At 36.1% G+C, this 18,620-nt stretch overlaps 1 protein-coding gene across 1 annotated transcript in view; it reads right to left on the bottom strand.

Moving 5' to 3' along the window:
* Window positions 1-1,081: 1,081 nt before the first annotated feature.
* SLC49A4 (solute carrier family 49 member 4) overlaps window positions 1,082-18,620 on the bottom strand; it is a 68,625-nt gene continuing 51,086 nt past the window's right edge. The window contains exons 8-9 of the mRNA XM_012780480.2: window positions 7,878-8,060; window positions 1,082-1,735 (exon numbers count right to left, since the gene is read on the bottom strand). Of these exons, the coding sequence (XP_012635934.1) occupies window positions 1,620-1,735; window positions 7,878-8,060 (299 nt within the window). The 3' untranslated portion in view covers window positions 1,082-1,619. The remainder of the gene's footprint in view (window positions 1,736-7,877; window positions 8,061-18,620) is intronic.

Below are 18,620 nucleotides of genomic sequence, written 5' to 3'. Positions count from 1 at the left end.
CTGAAGACAGATGTTACATTTGAGGGGTTTCCTACTTCCCTACTTTCATAATCTAGGGTCTTAGAAGACGCAGGCAGTCTTCTACTGGAACCTCCTCTAGGACCAAGTGAGTGAATGCATAGCCTTGCACCTACTAAGTGGGAGGTCGAGGCACTGGGAGCCGTGTGCCAGTGTGTGATGGTGCACACGTGTGGGATGACTGGAATTAGGTGAGGGCCAGCTTTCCTTAACCGGACGTTACCACCTTGGGCCAACTGCTGCTGGCTTGCACTTTGTCTAGAAAAAGACAAATTAAATACACATTTAGCTGATGATGAAGATACAATTTCAAGTGAGGAAAAAAGGAGAGAGGGCTGGAGGAAGCTGAGAATAATAAAGGTAAAGTATTATTCTTGACTTCTTGGGAAAATGTTTGGTTTTTCTGTGTGAGGGAAATTACGTAAATGTGAATGGTGGTGACATCATGCTCCCATGCAGCATTATCTTATGTCATAGTGAAATATATGTCTGAGAGCTGTCCAATGAGTAAATGTTACAATATTTTTTAAAAAGCTATCATCTGTAGAAAGAAAACAGGTACTGGCAAAATGCTGCCCCCTCAAATGTGTTGACTCCACATAGAATTGATCATTTTACAACCTAAACTGAAATATAAGGATGTAATTTAGAAATCACTCAACAGATCTGAAGGTTTCAATGTTACAAATTGTCATTTACAAACAAAGGTCATTTAAAACAATCTAACCCTGGTAAATAAGAGTTGGCTCTAGATTTTACATCTCATGCCACCACACGTAGGCAGAAGACACTGTATGTTCTGTGCGATTTGTCATTTTACTTTAAACAAAGTGCTAAATTCTAATGCAATTACACTTTTCGTACAATATTTAATGCAACTATATTAAACATTTAGTCACCCTTAATATAATTATTTAAGGGCCTAGTAGATGAAATTGTATTTCACAGAAACAAGGATAAGTTGAGATGGAGACACAGTGCCTGTGCTCTGCAGCCACTGGAAAGCACTTGATCACCATAAGAAAGATGGCCAAAGGCTTCTGACCTGATTGAAAATAAGGAGTCATATAAGAAATGGCTTTATTAGAAAAAAATGTAGTGTACACGTGGCTAATTTCTATCATCAATATACCTCTTGGCTATTTTATAATTAAAATCCAATACAGGGTTTGAACTTCTTTAGAAGTTAGTGGCATTTATTCCTATTCTGATATGTGACTTAGGGCAGGGGTTATCTTCTTGTGATAGACACCCTGTTTTTCTTTTCATAATTACAAGTAATCAGTAGTTTAGCACTGGCACAAAACATAGAGGACATTACGTAGGTAGTGCTTTACGTGAAAGACGTCATACTTCCAACCCCAGAATCAGGCACACATATGCCACTTGTAGAGTTTTCAAATCCTCTATCACCACTCAACTCCCCCATTATTATTACCTAGCAGTAATTAAATTAATGTGGTAATCTGTAACCTAACAAAACCTCTGAATGAAGTTTCTTTCTTCTCCTTTTTTTCCCGTTAGATGTGCAACTCGAAGCAAATGTGCAGTGTGCAGTATTGATTTCCAGCCTCCTTTTAAACTCCTTCAAGTCTGTGCTATTAAACTGAGACAACCACATCAAGATAGAGTCTGTCATAGGATTCCCTGAAGCACAGAATGAGGAGGAGACTGAGCAAACACGACCCGGGAAGGCACCAGTTGAACCAAGACAACTCTGCAAGACAAAAACATGCAGTTTTAAACATTCATGTAGCACCAGCAGAACACCACCTGTATGCCAGAAGGAATCTGCTCTGCATTCAAAAACACTTACAATAAATGTGTCCTGCAAGGCCTAGAAACTGGCTTTCAATAAACAGTGACAATCTGGAAACTAAGTGATGTGTGTAATATATTACAGAGCTTCCATGTGGAATATTTTTAATCAATACTGTTAATAACTTTTCATTAATTTAATCCACCTTGACTTTGGCTGAAAAATAAATCTATTATTTCAAACAACAAAAAAACTGATCACCTTTAAATGTTAGTTTGCTAATTATTTTTAAGTGTCCTCTATCACCATCCCTGTTTAGAAATATCTAATAGATCAAAAAGACAAATAAGAAAATCACCTGAATTTTGAGATAACACTTTTAAATGTTTTGGATAGAAATATCTATTTCTTAGCAAAAATATTAAGTAGAAATCACTGTAAAACAGTTTAGAAGATACACAGAAAAATAAAACAAAACATTAAAAAAATCAATCATACTTCTATCCCCTGTGGATACTTTGGCTTATTTCTTTCTAGTCTTTTTTCCACTAGCATGAATAGTTATTATATATGATATCAATTACTAGAAAGCCTATAGGAATCATCTAAACAGGCAATTCTGTTGTTATTTGATTTAATGTATTAAGAATACACTTCCTCAAAAATGTTCTCATGAATTCAGGACTCTCTAACAGGACAACCCTGGGCCAATTGCTGCCAACACACACCGTCCAACTGTGGCTGCCTCTACCTACTTCCTCAAGCTCCAGGGACCCTCGAGCTGTGCATCTGTTCAACCACCCTCTACCCCAATCCTGTCTTCCAGTCAACCCGTAGGCTTTGAAGTGAAGAGCTCCTTGGTATAAAGAGGTTGGTGGAGGTGGTAGGGACAACTTCTCTAGTTTAATATCCACTTAGCAGTTTCAATAACAACAACAAACAAACAAAAGAAGGAAACAAGTTCCCTGGTGCCTTGTTCTCCTTGTCACTACTACAGGTTTATAAGTTTCCCTTTGTACGTCTACAAAATGCTAATACTGCCTTAATCTTCAAAAGTCATCCTAAAGATTTCCACATTGCTGCTTTAGTTTAATCCATAATTCATATGGCTAAAAGAGCAATTTATGCTTAGAAATGGAAATCAGAAAACCAACTAGGAAGAAAAGGTCCTGCAATACCTTTTTTCTGTAATATGGTCACAAAAGCAGCCTCTCCACCTCTCAATTACTACATCTTATAGGCAGACATGCTATTCTATAGTATGTAACAAAGACATACATTTCAATGTTTCAATGATATTTTTATGCAAAGCTGTTTTCTGTGCTTTACTTGGATTGAAACTGTGACCTCTGGGATCTTGTCTTTATTGATATTCCTTGAAATGACACACTAGGCATTTTCTGCTTTTATATTAGCCATATAACCCCTGGATTTCTGATGATAATTTTACTAGGCAAAAAGAAGCAGTAAAAAAGTACGAAAACAAAAAAAGCAGTAAAATACAGACAATAGTATACTGTTTGTATTAAAAAAGAGCACTTTGACTTTAAGGCCAAATTTGAAGTAAGAGATAAAAGAAAGTATGGTATTTGACAACATGGTTTATAACAATGACATTTTCTAAATCTTAGAGACTATTTTATGGGGAGCTAGAGTAACACCTATGTAGCAGTAATCAACTTGTCCTTGCTCTCCTTAAACTGAGAAATTTGTGAAATATTGCCAAAACAGACCTTTGATTTCAGAGTTATTATTAGAGTTGTAAAAGTATTCCTTCTACCTGGGTTCTGATGGAATCTGTAAAAATGCCCCATAATTGCTCTTTAGTGTCACAATTTGTTGATTAGTTTTTACTGTGTGTCTCTCTCTGAAAAGTCAAGTCCACGCTCAGTAAATTCACTTGGCTCAATCAACTGCACAAGTGTTCTTTGAAATTATTTGCCTCTTCAGAAAGCAAAAGTTCAGAGGCAGGGAAACCTCTACATTTTCCAGCTGAAACCATTCACATGAAACATGGCTTAGGTGCTCTAATAAGCAGGAAATGGCTTGCTTAAAAATCTAAATTGACTTAGCAGTGGCAGAGTCAACAGCTGTCCTTTCTGAGCTGGATGTCACATGACACAGATGAAAAGAATCGCGATCTAGTGCAATTTTTGTATTTTTATCCTTTGTCTCTCTTAAAGTGAACACAGTTTTCTAACATTCCTTCCCTTTGCCTTTCACTGGAGGAAATATCAATCCACAGTTGAAGGCAGGGACTCCACAATCCACCCCATACTTCTGCTGCTCTCCGCTGTCTACTGTGCAGCAGTGGCAGTACTCTCTTGGCCAATTTACAGTTTAGACAGGGGCTCTATTTCACTCAGTGAAGTGGGCTGTGCACCAAATGGTGATGTTCTGTTGGGATCGAACAGATGGGGATTTTGCTTATCCTCTTATCTTTTTCCTCCAGAAGCACTGTTATACTTTTCACCTCGTTCCTTCAATGACACCACACTTTCAGTTTCTACCACCTACAAGTACTTGTCTGTTCTGGCTACCACTCTCCAGAACCAACTTTCTACTTTCTCTTACGGTAATTTAACAAGATCATCTCCATTCTCAGTCAAAGAGAGGAGATGGCTGACACCACGATTCTCCAAGTTGATGCCCTGCTGCCTTCATTCCTCATTAAATTACCCAGTAGATTTTACCATCATTCTATTGTTTTACTTCTTAGATATAAAATTACTCTTCACTAGTCCACATTGAACCTGCTCTTTGTTCTCCTAGTAACTATTAGTCAATACCTCCCACCTCAGCAAGGCCCCTGCCACCTCCCTCCCTTTTTTTTTTTTTTAAGAGACATGGTCTCACTCTGTTGCCCCGGCTGGGGTGCAGTGGCACAATCATAGCTCACTGCAGCCTTGAACTGCTGGGCTCAAGGGATCCTGCCTCAACCTCTCTAGTAGCTGGGACTACTGGGGCACATGCCACCATGCCTGGCTATTTAAACATTTTTTTTTTGTAGAGAGAGGGTCTCACTATGTTGCACAGGCTGGTCCTGAACTCCTGGACTCAAGCGATCCTCTCGCCTTGGCCTCCAATAGTGCTAGGATCATAGGCATGAGCCACCACGCCTGGCCCCCTGAATCTTTTGAGCACCAATGCAGCGTCAAATTCACGGTCAGTCACTTTGAAATGAAAAGACTGAGGTAAAAATCATGCTTTTAGACAAAACCTGCTGCAAAGCTTCTAGAACAAAAAATAACAGATAATATAAACTTCAGAATATAAAATACATTACAGAGCACATAAAGGATATAACAGCATTCTCAAATTGATTTTTTATGACATCATTAGCATAAAGCATCACTGTGCTACCTTCACTTGTTGAGATTCTCAAAGCAAACATAGGAAGCAACTCAGATTTATAAATATGCTTATATCAAGGAACAAGTAACAACTTTTCTTTTGGAAGTAACCTTGAAAAATCCAAGTCAGAAAAACCTGGAGACACTTCTGACATGGTTCCATGTACTCAAAGCAGAATTAAAATAGGGTGTGGAGCCCAGGAGACCTAGGGCTCCGAATAAACCAGTGATGTTGGTTATAGGAGCCTGAATGACATGCACCCTCAATGACAGCAATGGCCCTAACACGCAAGCAAATGACCAGGGGAACCTATCTTGCTAGGCAAGGCATTTCAATGCGGTCATTTCGGGGTTAGTCTGTATAGCCCTGGAAATTATCTGATATAGTCACCTATCAGATAGCACACTGGGGAGTGTGGAGAACATCAGTTAGCAAATTTAGTACTTCCTTGAGAAGTGACTTAACAAACCACAGATCTTTATGATGATTAAAAATCAGGCCTTCTTATCATGTAACTAATAGTTGAATTTTGACATTTAACTGCTGGGTTTTTAAAATTACTGAATTATGACACTTGAACATTTTAATGAAAGAAAATTCAATTTATCATTTAAAATATTTAGGGTGCTAGGCTGCAGACCTAAAAGTTATTTTTAGGAAACAGCTTTACAGAATTTTCAGATTTGCAATTTATGTATTATCATATCTCAGACCATAAAGAATGTGGATCTCTGCTGCAGGACTTTTATGGCATAATCAATTAATCATATGTGAAATGAATTTCAACACAGATTTCATAGATCTGGTAACTTTAGCCTTAGAGAGATGTGGTGTATGTTTGTGTGTATTTGCAATATACACTCACAAATCAACATAAAAAAGCATTTCCTTAAAAATAGAATCCTAGATATTTAAATTCATAATATCGATGAGCTAATTATCTAGAAGAAAACAAACATTTGGTGAGTGCCAGCTATGCCCTGGATTAGGCTCTTCTACAGATATCTTCTCATAAACTGTCTAAAATGCTAAAATTTAGTGAGACTTTTTTCTTAAAATCATCTTGGTGGACTAAGATTAATTATTAGCTAAAGTTTCTTTTTTTTTTTCACAACAGTCACAGAGCTTAGGTAGAAACTTTAACATACATACAGACATGTATATGAACATACAATCAGAAATCAACCAAAAAGAGGGAAGCGGTTTTTCCCTCAGCTAGATAAATACTTGATTACATCAGTGAGATAAAAATTGGCAGAACTGGTGCTAAGTGCTTCTGCTGCCTATGCCAAAGAAATAAAAATATCTGCTTCTATCTGGTCATTATAAATTTGCAAAATGAGTGCACACCGACTCATGGGCAGTTCCAGTTAATTCACACCAGACACCAATCTCTGTTGAACAAATCAAAACTGCAGCCAGACCTAAGAGAATGACAGATAGCCTACTGGCCATGCAAAATGAGGCTGAGCTCTTCTGCAGAAAGATAGTTTAGGGTAGTTAACTGTTACTCGTATCTTCCCTGCCTTAAACAGATCAATAAATACGTGTTTGTTATACTCTAGAGACCACAAGTAAGAAATTTATTGAGGGATAACATTATCTGGAATCTACTGTTGTTTTTCAATACTGGGAGGACAAATCTCTATTTCTAGTTGAAAGGAGAAACCACACTCTACAAGGCTACACTGACCCCTTTGCAAAGCTATGCCCATCGAATGGAAAACTGTGCCTCTCATCCCAGAGGACAATACAGCCATCTTCAGTGTTTTACCAGGCAAAGAGAGGCAACAGGCTGCTTAGTTTCAATTGTGACACAACTGAAGTGAATAAAAGCTGATATGTAATAATTGTTAGACAATTCTGTTTAGAAAACAATTCTGAAGCAAAGACCTTTCTCTAACACCTGGTGATGGCACTTTTCCCTAATAGAAACACGTGTTTCCAGGAGGACGGTAGGGAGGGCTCTTCTGATTTCAATGACATCTCTTTCCCATATGATAAAACAAACTTGGATCAGGTGTAGCACAGTTAAAACCTACTTTACCTGCACTGCTGATTGATAGAAACAATCTAGTTCACTGTTAATTATATTAAGAAATTCATTTATCACTGGGACACTTTTTGCTGTTAGGTGAAAGTGCCCTGCCATAAGCTGTCCATAAACCCAGGGGTGATTCTGTTTCACTGGCTTTGAAAGTTCCAAAAAATTTTTTTCCAGGTAAGGAAATTAGCATGGTTATTATTTCAATTATAAACCTGTCAGAAAGATTCCTATAAATAATCTGGCCTCTTGAAGTATCACATTTTAGAGCATTTCCTACACTGGGTGACTTCTCATTCGTCCCCTTTTAAACTCCATATTTACCTGACATTAATTTACACCCTGTGTTAAGATAGTAGATTCTAAGTAGTTTTTAAAAAGCAATAGACTAGTGGTTCTCAATGAGAATCTGCACAGTAGAATCACCTGGTGAGGTGAAGGGCAGGGAGGGAAGATTTAAAAAATATAGATGCTGGGCCCCAGCCCAGGTTAATTAATTCAGAAACTCTAGGGTGTGGGGTGAGGATACACTTGGGCTAGAATGCATTTTAAGAAAAACAACTGAGGATATTTTCCTTTATGAGCAGTGAAAGCACACATAATTTGCCTTAGTAAGAATTCATATAAATTCTCTGTATGTCAGTGCCGCAAACTTCTCTCATAACACATTTAGATACTAAATTAAAAAAACAAATTTCTTACCTGTATGATAAAACGTGAGAAAAAATAAAAGTACTCCCATGAACATATTACTTAAAAAAGTGACAACTCCACAAGTAATTCCTTCTGGAACTGGGTAGACAGTTTCCACAAAAAGCTCAAAAAATATAGGTACACTGCTGTTCAAGAACACTCCCAGGAGAATACAGGAGGCATACAATGTCACTAAAATAAAAACAAAAACATTTAGCTTCATAGTAGCAGCAGTGAGTCATATCAGAGATCTGGCTGTTCTCTTTTATAAGCATTGACTCTAATTTCATCTCTTTTCAATAGTAGTTGACAAAGTTTGACAAAGCATCACACATCTGTCTGTTCTTTGCTCAGGTTTTCTGAGACAGATACCAAAAGATTTCATTGCTAGATGATGTCCAGTTTATTTGCTTTACCTTTCTGGTGGATTATTCCAAAGCATAAAAACAATTTATCATTATAATATCATTAAAATGATTCTTCCCCTATTTGGTCACACTCCTGGCAAACAGAGGGATAAACAAAACATAGCAACTTAATTCAAAATCTAGACTTATAGATCTATAATTTTAAAGAGAATTTAAAATCTAAGAATAAAAGTAAGAAACATTAAATGTTACTGAAAATTACATATTTAAAGAGATCGGTTAATAACTGCTTTCAAGCACAAAATAAACACTATTCAGTATGTAACTCCTGGAGAAACACTTACAAGAGAATAAGTCCTCAACTTTGGAATGAGTTTTGTGTCAATGGTTTAAAAAAAAAAGTAACATTTTTGGAACACTGAAAAAATTTTACCCAGAAATGTATAAAATAGTGGTTAGGATCCCAGATTAACCCCTAAAAAACCTATTAACACCATTCTGTCTCAAAATCTGCTGAATAAGGATGTTATTCTTATAAGAATGTTTAGGGAAATATATCTCACTCCAAATAATTTTATCATTACTACTGCTGTCTGCCTACAAAACTTCAATAATTTTGAGGCTGAAAACAGAACCAATGAGAAAAAAATGATAGCCTATTTAGGAACTTACAACATGTCCTTACATCCTAGGAAGTATATCATATCCACTGATAATAATGAGAATTTACTCTAAGTTTAAAGTTACAAGGAAAGTATTTTTAATAAAAACATTTAAGAAAAAAAATTCTGTACAGGAACTGCAGAAAGTAAGAGTTACACTAAATCTGTTATGTGTTATTCATGCATTCAGAGAACATATCAAATTACCTGAATTTACCATAACTGACTGCAATCATTAACAGTGCATGACATTGTCAAAGGGGTAAAAAAAATAATAGTATCCACTGATTTCTAATAGAATTTCTCTAATTAACCTCCACTCCCACTTTTCCCTCCAATTACACTAGCTTTTCAGGATTATAAAATATTTAGTATATTCTAATAATGTAACAGCTGGTAATTACTTTGATTTTTCTTTGAATAGAAGATAGATAATGAAAATAAACAGTAGAAGAACTACTTAGTGAATAAAGAACATACTGCTGGCTAATGCAATGACCAAATTATTCACACAATTACATGGGAAACATCTGGAACAATAAATACCATTTAAAACACGATTTTCAAGAGATTCTTAAAAACAAAACACAACCTAATACCTTGTGCTCATGATATATTTGCTAGATGTAGATCACATAACAATCAACATTTTCTCCTTACACCTGACTCATTAGTGTTACGTTAGGAAATCTAGGGATGGAATGCCACTGTAGCTTTTATAGGGTATTGTGTTCCCAAAATACTTTGTAGTAATTTATTATCAGTCAGTGGTAATTAGAGCAGAGAGGACTATTGACCCAAACACAGATGAGCCTAGGAGTTTAAAACAAGAAAATGTTGAAATAAATGACAGGAAAAATCAAGCTCTTATGGACCAGCAAGTGCTACTTCTGAGTAAAGACTCACAAACTATTGATGGAATTCACTCTTTTTTAGGAAACATGTTTAGAAATAATCCTTTCTACATTTTTATTTCTGGAGTAAATATACCCCTACGTGTAATTTGTAATCAGGCAAATTAAAATATAATAATTGAAAAATAATCATAATCTGTAATAGAATAACTGTAAGTGGGAAAAGAAACAATGAAATATAATAGTAAGGACATACTTAAAAGGAACTATCAGTCTGGAGTCTTGAAAAGAGAGATCCGATTTGACTGATTTGCATTACACATGGTCCAAAGAGACATGGGATGTGTCAGAAGAGCCCAGTCTGGTAAAGCAGAGGGCCCTGTCTGAAAACCCTTCAAGACCACATGCAACTCCCTTGCCCCTCATGTCATGCTCATTAAGAATTTCTGGATTTTGGTTTCCTAGGTATCTAAACTCTGGGAGGAACTTGGAAGAACAGGTATAAATAACCATCATTGGAAAGATAAAATTTCTATTGTGGTTAAACATTGTTGATGGAATTGAAAACAGTTCATCTTCCGTCAAGTAATTCAGAAATGTCTATCAAAATAAATAAGGTAATTATTCTTTGACCTAGCAATTCCACTTCAAGGAATTTATCCTATAGCTATGTGGGTACAGGTATACAAAGAACATTCACTGAAAAACTGTTTGTAGTATGAAAAAATTAAAAGCAACCTAAATGTCCACCAATAAGGGGTAAGTTGGTTAAAAATTTATAAAACAGGCCGGGCATGGTGGCTCATGTCTGTAATCCTAGCACTCTGGGAGGCTAAGGTGGGAGGATTGCTTGAGCTGTGTCATCAGGACTGATTTAATATATTCCACAGTGCTCTGGGACATGCATAAAGTAGAAGCTGATTATTACAAGGTTGAATTTGACTTCCATTTGAGTTTCAGTTTAGAGTCTGATACATACAGTGGGTGAATGTCATCTATTAAAAGTCAGGCAGACAAGATAATTTCCTGCTTGTCAGAGAGGGTTCAAACTACATGATCATTAAATATTTCCATGAATTTCTATAATACTGATACTAAAATTATAAGCAACCACCTTTCAATTAAAAGTCAAGGTAATTTAGCAGAACACACACAACTGAAGTGCTGATGTAGATTTTTTTCAAAGAAGCTAACAAAATTTCATAGGCCTACAATTTAAATTGCAAAAAGCAAAGTCCTGTGTAGCACAAAATATAGTTAAAAATGAATGTATTTCAAGCACATGAATTGGATTATCACCCTGTAAGTACTCCTCCCTACCCTTATCTCCTGACAAACCAAATTACTGAACTATAGGGGAACAAAATTATGAATGAATACATTTTTATTAACTAAAACACTCAAGCTTTAGGGCAAATTTGAAATCACAAAATTTCAGATCAGAATAAGAACTATCACACTCAACATCTATTGAGATTCCCAAGATATCAATAACAACAGTAACTTTATAATCTTGGATTTATATAATTTTAAAAACTGCTTACACATATTATCATATTTGATCATGCTACAAACTCTTTGAGGTAGGCAAAGTAAGCATGTTACAGTTGAGGTGACTTAAGTTTTGAAAGTCAAAAGCAACTTATTTTGAAACAATGTAAATTAGCAGTGCTAATAATAATATAATCAAGGCCTACAGACTCTCCCATTTTTGCTACCAATCCACTGTCTCATATTGAAAAAAAAATAACAAGGCTTGGTATTTTTTAATTCAACAGTACTGACACAAAAGGCATGCTTTCCAAATCTGTATTCAGCACAAAAGTTGGGAGTGATTGCACATAAAACAGATGACAGAATAAAAAATAGAGAGTATCAAAAGGTTACAAACAAAAAGATGAATTTTAATCATGATAAATATAAAGTGGGTCCAAAATTCCTGCTTAAGTATATGAGGGAAAACTTAGCTTAAGCTTTTCTTCAAAACCATTTATCAGATGCCTTTTATACATAAGCTGCTATGCTAGAGCAGTAAATAAAATACACTCTATCCTCAAATCACTCCTAAAGAAATATGATAGACACCTATTGGCTCAGCAGCCAATATGTACAGTGCTAAGAAGATAATTACACTGTACACTCTGCCTCAAAAAAAGCTATGTCTAGCCATGAGAAGGAACAACTTCCCAGTCCTAAGAGTGTGGCAGGAAAAGTGTGCTCAATTCCAGTAATATATTTTAAGGAGGACCCTGGCAAGCCAAGTGATCAATTTGTCAGTGGCATGGAATCCATGTCCAATGAGGAATGGTTGTAAGAATTAGGAGGTGTTTAGATTAAAGGCTAAGGCCAAACATGGCAGATGTCTTTAAATGTTTGGAGGGCCATCAACAAATGAGAGGGAGTTGATTTGCTCTCTGCAAGCTGTGTTGCTCAAAATCAGCTACAGCTCAATGGAAGAAGAATTTTCCAGGACCCAGAGCTTACTAACAACAAAATAGGTAATGTCTTCTATTGTGGGAGACATTCTAGGTGCAGTCAGATGAACATATATCTGGGAGGTTACAGAAGAGATTCATATATAGAATGATAAATTGTATTAGATGATGACTAAAAGTTCATTTAAGATCAATAATAAATTTAAATACGTGTAAGTAGGAGAGCTTAACCAGGATATTAAAAACAAAAATCTTATAGGTGCTTCTAGGCAGATAAGAATAATAGATTTGTTTACAGTTTTTATTAAAAAACAAGAAGCATTATAAAATAACACAACAGATTTTTATTATAAATTATCTTAAGGAGTAGAATTAAGACATTTCCCTAAAGGGTAGGTTTATAACATTAATACACTTTACTGGCTAAACTTTTATTATTGTGCCTACTGAGTGAACTTTTATTTCATGATAAAGATAGAAAGTTCACTAGAAATTATTAGATTAGGCCTTTATTTAAAGTATTTCACAATCTAAATTAAACTTGATATTTTAAGTGAAAATGCTCCTTTTGGAAATAAAGACATGTGTGTAAAGAGAAACAATAAGCAGTAAAGAGAAACATTCACAATGTTTGCGAACTACATGGTTTTTTCATAGGTCTTGAGCACGGTGAATATATAAAATACACACACACAGATATACATTTCTGTATCACTGAGCTGTGCCTCTCAGCATCACATTTTCTTTCTAAAAAGTGATTACTGTGTCCTTCATAATCTACTGATAATTAAATTATTCAGCACATGAAACTGCAGTTCCAAAAGAGGATGGGGCATATGTTGCTGTAATATTCATTAATGGCTATGATTTTCTTTCTGCATGTTATTAATTTGCATGTGTCCTTTCTTTAGCCTCTTTGTTGGCATACTTTAGTAGTATAAGGTTGACAGTTCCTTATGGCTGGAAGGCATAGTTATTATCTTGGACAAATGATACAGAATAATCCTTTGAAAGAGTGGGCCTGGAGTAGAGACTAACTGTGAAATCAGATAGAGTACCATAGGTATAGGTTTATCAGTAGCTTTCAAGTTCCCAAAGAATTATTGATGATTCTGAAGAAGCCTATTAAATCATGGAACACAAGACTAATCATCTGGTCAAGCTCTCCAACTGCAAGAAACAGGTTTTGCTTGAAGACTTATATTTCTTCTTGAACATCCCCATAGATCAACATTACATGATCTTCCTCAATAGGCCCTTTGAACATTTCATGATTCTTACATTAATATTTTCCACAGATCCATTCTTTTAATCCCTATTCAATTTTTCCTTTCTTCTTCTTCTTTTTTTTTCCTTGCTCTGTTGCCCAGGCTGGATGAAGTACAGTGGCTCAATCACAGCTCACTGCAGCCTCAAACTCTTGGGCTCAATCTTCCTGCCTCAGCCTCTTGAGTAGCCAGCTGGGACTATAGGCACACACCATCATGCCTGGTTAATTATTATTATTATTGTTACAGAAGGGGGTCTCACTATGTTGCCCAGGCTGGTCTCCCAGACTCAGGCAATTCTTCTGCCTTGGTCTCCAAAAAATGCTGGGATTATAGGCGTGAACTATTCCCAGCTTCTACTTTCCTTTCTTGAGCAGTCAGTCATGAACATGAGTAACAGTCACTTTTAGTCCATAAAACTGAAAAGAGTAGTTAAGTCACTGCTTATCCTTCTTTCCTTAAAGATTGAAATTCCTAATTTTAAAAATAATGTGTATGTCTTTAATGATGTCATATACATCATTCTTTTCTGAATTTTCTCAACATTCCCCTACATTTTTGGGTATGTGCATGTTTTTATTTCTTTGTATACTATTAAAATGATACATAATTATCATAATACAGGCAAAATATATAAAAATACAATAAGGGAATTACTCTTACTTAGCCTATACATGTTGCATGCCTTTCAATATAACTGGGTATGTTTCCTTTCTTTAAATACCACTTGAAGTCACCTTGTGGTCAGCTATCATTCCCAAGGGGCTTCTATGTAGTCATCCTTCCTTACCCCCACCTAGTATTTGTTTCTGATATTACCATCACGGCATTCTAGTATAATAACTTTAGATAAAATTAGATGAATGATCTCTCCCAAGGCAGCTTCTGTCAAACAGTCAAATTATATTGTTTCAGCAAATTCAACACCAAAGTGCTAACATTTTTCAAAATGCCATTTTCAAAGCATTCATCTGTTCAGTAAAAAATGCTGGGTGAGTTGCGGCAAACAGGACTGCCAGACATCTAGTTCTCAGATAAGGTGAATAAATAATGTGTTTTCATAATTTTGTTCATAGCATAAGCTTCAAGATTTTGAAACTCAAGTTATCTAGTTATGAGGTTATTTATTTGCCCTATTCTAAGTACTTCAATTAATAAAGACGTAATGCAATTTTAAGTACTCAGTTTCCCTAAAGAAAAAGAGGCAGATTGCTGATAGCTTCCAAGAGGATGCACATGTATATATCAAAACAGCATGCTTTTGGACAGACTGGAATGACCCAGTTTTTCTTCTGTTGTGATGGCAATAATAGTATCAAGATCAGTGGACTACAGAAAGATGGCAATAGAAGAGTTTTATTTATTTATTTATTTTTTTGAGACAGAGTCTTACTCTGTCTAGAGTGCTAGAGCTAGTGCCCGGGGCTAGAGTGCTGGGGTGCCAGCCTAGCTCAAAGCAACCTCAAACTCCTGGGCTTAAGCAATCCTTCTGCCTCAGCCTCCCGAGTAGCTGGGACTACAGGCATGTACCACTATGCCTGGCTAATTTTTTCTATATATAGTTTTAGTTGGCCAATTAATTTCTTTCTATTTTTAGTAGAGACAGGGTCTCACTCTTGCTCAAGTTGGTTTCAAACTCCTGACCTTGAGCGGATGCACCTGCCTCCGCCTCCCAGAGTGCTTGGGATTACAGGCGTGAGCCACTGCGCCCAGCTAATAGAGGGGTTTAATGAGATAGCAGTAGTACTTATAACACATTGGTTGAATACAATTAACTAGTTTTTAATTTATTATGTCAACAGTTATAATTAATGCGTGTATTTTCAAACACTTTTCATTTAGATTCTTTTGATATATAAAAAGCCCTAATATTTAATAAAAATACCAACTTTGCCAGGAAAGATGAAAAAGACTAGATATTTTCCTGATTAAAATAGGAATGACTAGTAAAAAAGAACATGAATTTGCCAGTACTGACTTTAAATACCAGCTAAAGGTCTAGATTTGTCTATAATTAGATTTTTGTAGTAAGTTCCCTTTCATTAAACCTACTTTACTTAAAAGGAATTAGGTCAGATTTTTTACAAAGGCAGTGAGAGTACCTGTGAGAGATTTACTCAAATCTTCCATTGTTCCATTTAAAATGCTTCCTTTTGCCTTCTTCCAGCAAGTGCTGAATAATAAAGAGTGACCACAAACCCATGTGTTCTACAATGTTTTTTCACAAAGATTTTGAAGAAAGGGGTAGGTGTGTAAAAGGAAAATCAAAATCTCAGGGCCACTCCCCACAAGGCACTCCTTATGCAACAGAGAAGGCAAAGGCTTCAGGCACCTGTGAAGAAGTGGCCCCGCAGCCCTTTCATTAAGGACACTCCTTGCTGCTCTCCCATAAGGACATGCAAATTGTAACTGATGTCTAGCACCTGAAACAAGTTTATCTTTACAGGTGACAGAACTGGAGACACAGAATCAGACATTCTTCCACCTACCCAGGGACATCTACGTAATTGATGCTTCCTTCACTCCCTTTTTCTAACATTCCCCTTATTTTCTATAAAATGTAGATTTCCTGGGCCCCAAAAGAATGTAACCATTTTGTCTCATCGGTTCTCCACTCCCAACCCCCTTACCTTTTCCTTTCTCGCTATATGCCTTTTTTCTTTTTCTTTTCTTTCTTTCTTTCTCTTTTTTGAGAAAGTGTCTCACTCTATCACCTGGGCTAGAGTACAGTGGCCTCATAACTCTCTACAACCTCAAACTCCTGAGCTCAAGTGATCCTCCGGCATCAGCCTCCCAGAGTGCTAGGATTACAGGCGTGAGATACCACACCCGGCCTCTATCTATATGGCTTTAAATGCTGAAGGTTCCAACTTCCCCTTGGGAAAAATAGCCACAAGTCTGCCTGTGGTGCTTGTTTTCCCCAGCCAAGTCCTCAATTTCGCTTAATAAACCTCCACTGATGGAGATTTTTGCCTCAGTCACTGGCAATATGTCATCTGTACTGAGGCTCAAATAGAGGTAACATACAATTTATTCATTCATTCATTCCTCAGAGCATATGCAAGGTACCAGGGTGGGAAAAGAATTTATAAGGCACAAGTCCTTGCTCCAGATTTTCAGACTGGTAGGCGAGATAAGACATATACATACTCAAGTAACTATTAATAGTAAGTGGTATCAGCAAAAAAAATATAAAAAATACTATGACAATTCAGAGAAGGAATGTGAACAAATCTAATCCTTAACCCAGTATGTCTGTGATCTAAAAATGTATCTTTCAGGAATATCTAAGTGATATTCAAAAACTGACTTGCAATTGAAAACAATGGAACTTATAAATTCAGAGGTTGTTAAAATGGCTACATCAAACTCAACGTTTCAATTCTGGCCTTGACTTAATTTAGAATTCTGCCTTCCTTTCTGTCCAACATAATTATTTTCAACAACAGACTGAGAAAACAGTCTTGACCAGGGTCAATCATATCAATTTTTTTTAAGATTTAAAAAGATGTATAATTTTCAAATATACTTTTCCCCCAATTATAAAAGTAAAACATGCTCATTATACAAGTCCAGAGAAAAAAACAGATTAAAAAATTACATTCATTCCTAATCCTTCCACCCAGAGATAAAACTGTTAATTTTATCATGTTAAATAGAAAATATGTAAAATTTAATGAATGTACTCTCTTATAATGAATATTCTACACTTAATTCAAGGGAAAGAAATCTGTTATGTACTCATGACTATGTACTTGTAAAGTTTCACAGATGCTTACGTGACATATAGTATCACAAAAAATCTGAATGTAATGCCATGAATAAGAAGAGTTGTAAACTAAGACTGTTCCACCAGAATGTTGTATAATTGCTAAATTATGAAATTATACCAGAATAAAATAAAATAAAAATTCTGGCCCAGAACACTTGTCAAAATTGCTTAAAAGCTCAATGTAGGAATGCTAGTATATAAAATAATACACAGTGTTTTCCTCTGTGTCTACTTATTACTCTTAAATAACCATAATTACTGATGGAATGTGTGCATCTGGTGGGCACTACATGGCCTCTCAAATCTTGGAACCAGACTGGACAACATCACCCTCATTTCGTGTTCCACACTAATTTTTGTGTGGTACTTGCTTTTTATCACAGCAACTGCCAAAAAACTAACTTTGCAAAGATATGACGTCATCACACGGACTACAACACAATCTAATGCTGAAGCAGGGAACTGCCTTGAACTAGAGGTTCAAGCAGTGTCACAGGCATTGAGTATTCCTGCGTTGCCCTGGTCAGTTTGCTGTGGTGCTCCAGGACAGCTGGCTTGGTACACAGTGGTAACTGTGGGTACGGAGGAACCTTATTCCATTGCCCTATTATCACTAAAAAAGTGGTAGGAACTCCCGAATAAATGGCTATCCCTGAATGATTTGATGCCTCTGGTGTATAAATTGCTGGTTCTTTTATTATAGAGATCCAAATTAAGTCATATAGTATTCCTTAATCATATGTAGACAAAAGAATCCGCCTCCTTATGGATTCCCATGGAACATGGAGCCACTTTTAGATTCTTACTTACTTTTACTCATACAAATGCTTGTTATAATAATCCTACAATCTACCTTTATAACAAATAATCTTGTAATTAAACACATAATGCAAAAGGTAACTGAATATTATTCACAAATAAAATTAAAAATATGTACCATAATTTTTTTTTACAGGAAAGGAAGAAGCAATAACACAATCCCCTTGGTTTACAGAATAACCTGTCATAGTCATTTAAAAAAGATCTGGTGGTAGGCAGAATAATGCCCTCTCTCCTCCAAATATATTCATGTCAATCTTTGGAGTTTGTGAATATGTTACTTGACAAGGCAAAGGGGATTAAGGCTGAGATGGAATTAAGGTTGATAATCAGTTGATCTTAATACTAGGAGATTATCCCAGAGTAGAATCTGGGTGGGCCGAATGTAATCACAAGAATCCTTAAAAGCAGAAGTGGAAGAGGAGGCAGAAGAGGAAGACAAATAGGGAGCACTCAGAGGGAGAGTAAATATGGAAGAAAGGCACAGATAATGCAATGTGAAAAGCACTTGACCCACTATAGCTGGCTTTTAAGATGGAGTATGGGTGGCCTGCAGAAGCTAAAATGGCAAGGA

The sequence above is a fragment of the Microcebus murinus genome, chromosome 1, assembly GCF_040939455.1.
Source record: "Microcebus murinus isolate Inina chromosome 1, M.murinus_Inina_mat1.0, whole genome shotgun sequence".
Taxonomy (NCBI): Eukaryota; Metazoa; Chordata; class Mammalia; order Primates; family Cheirogaleidae; genus Microcebus; species Microcebus murinus.
This window is presented reverse-complemented; position numbering and strand designations above follow the sequence as displayed.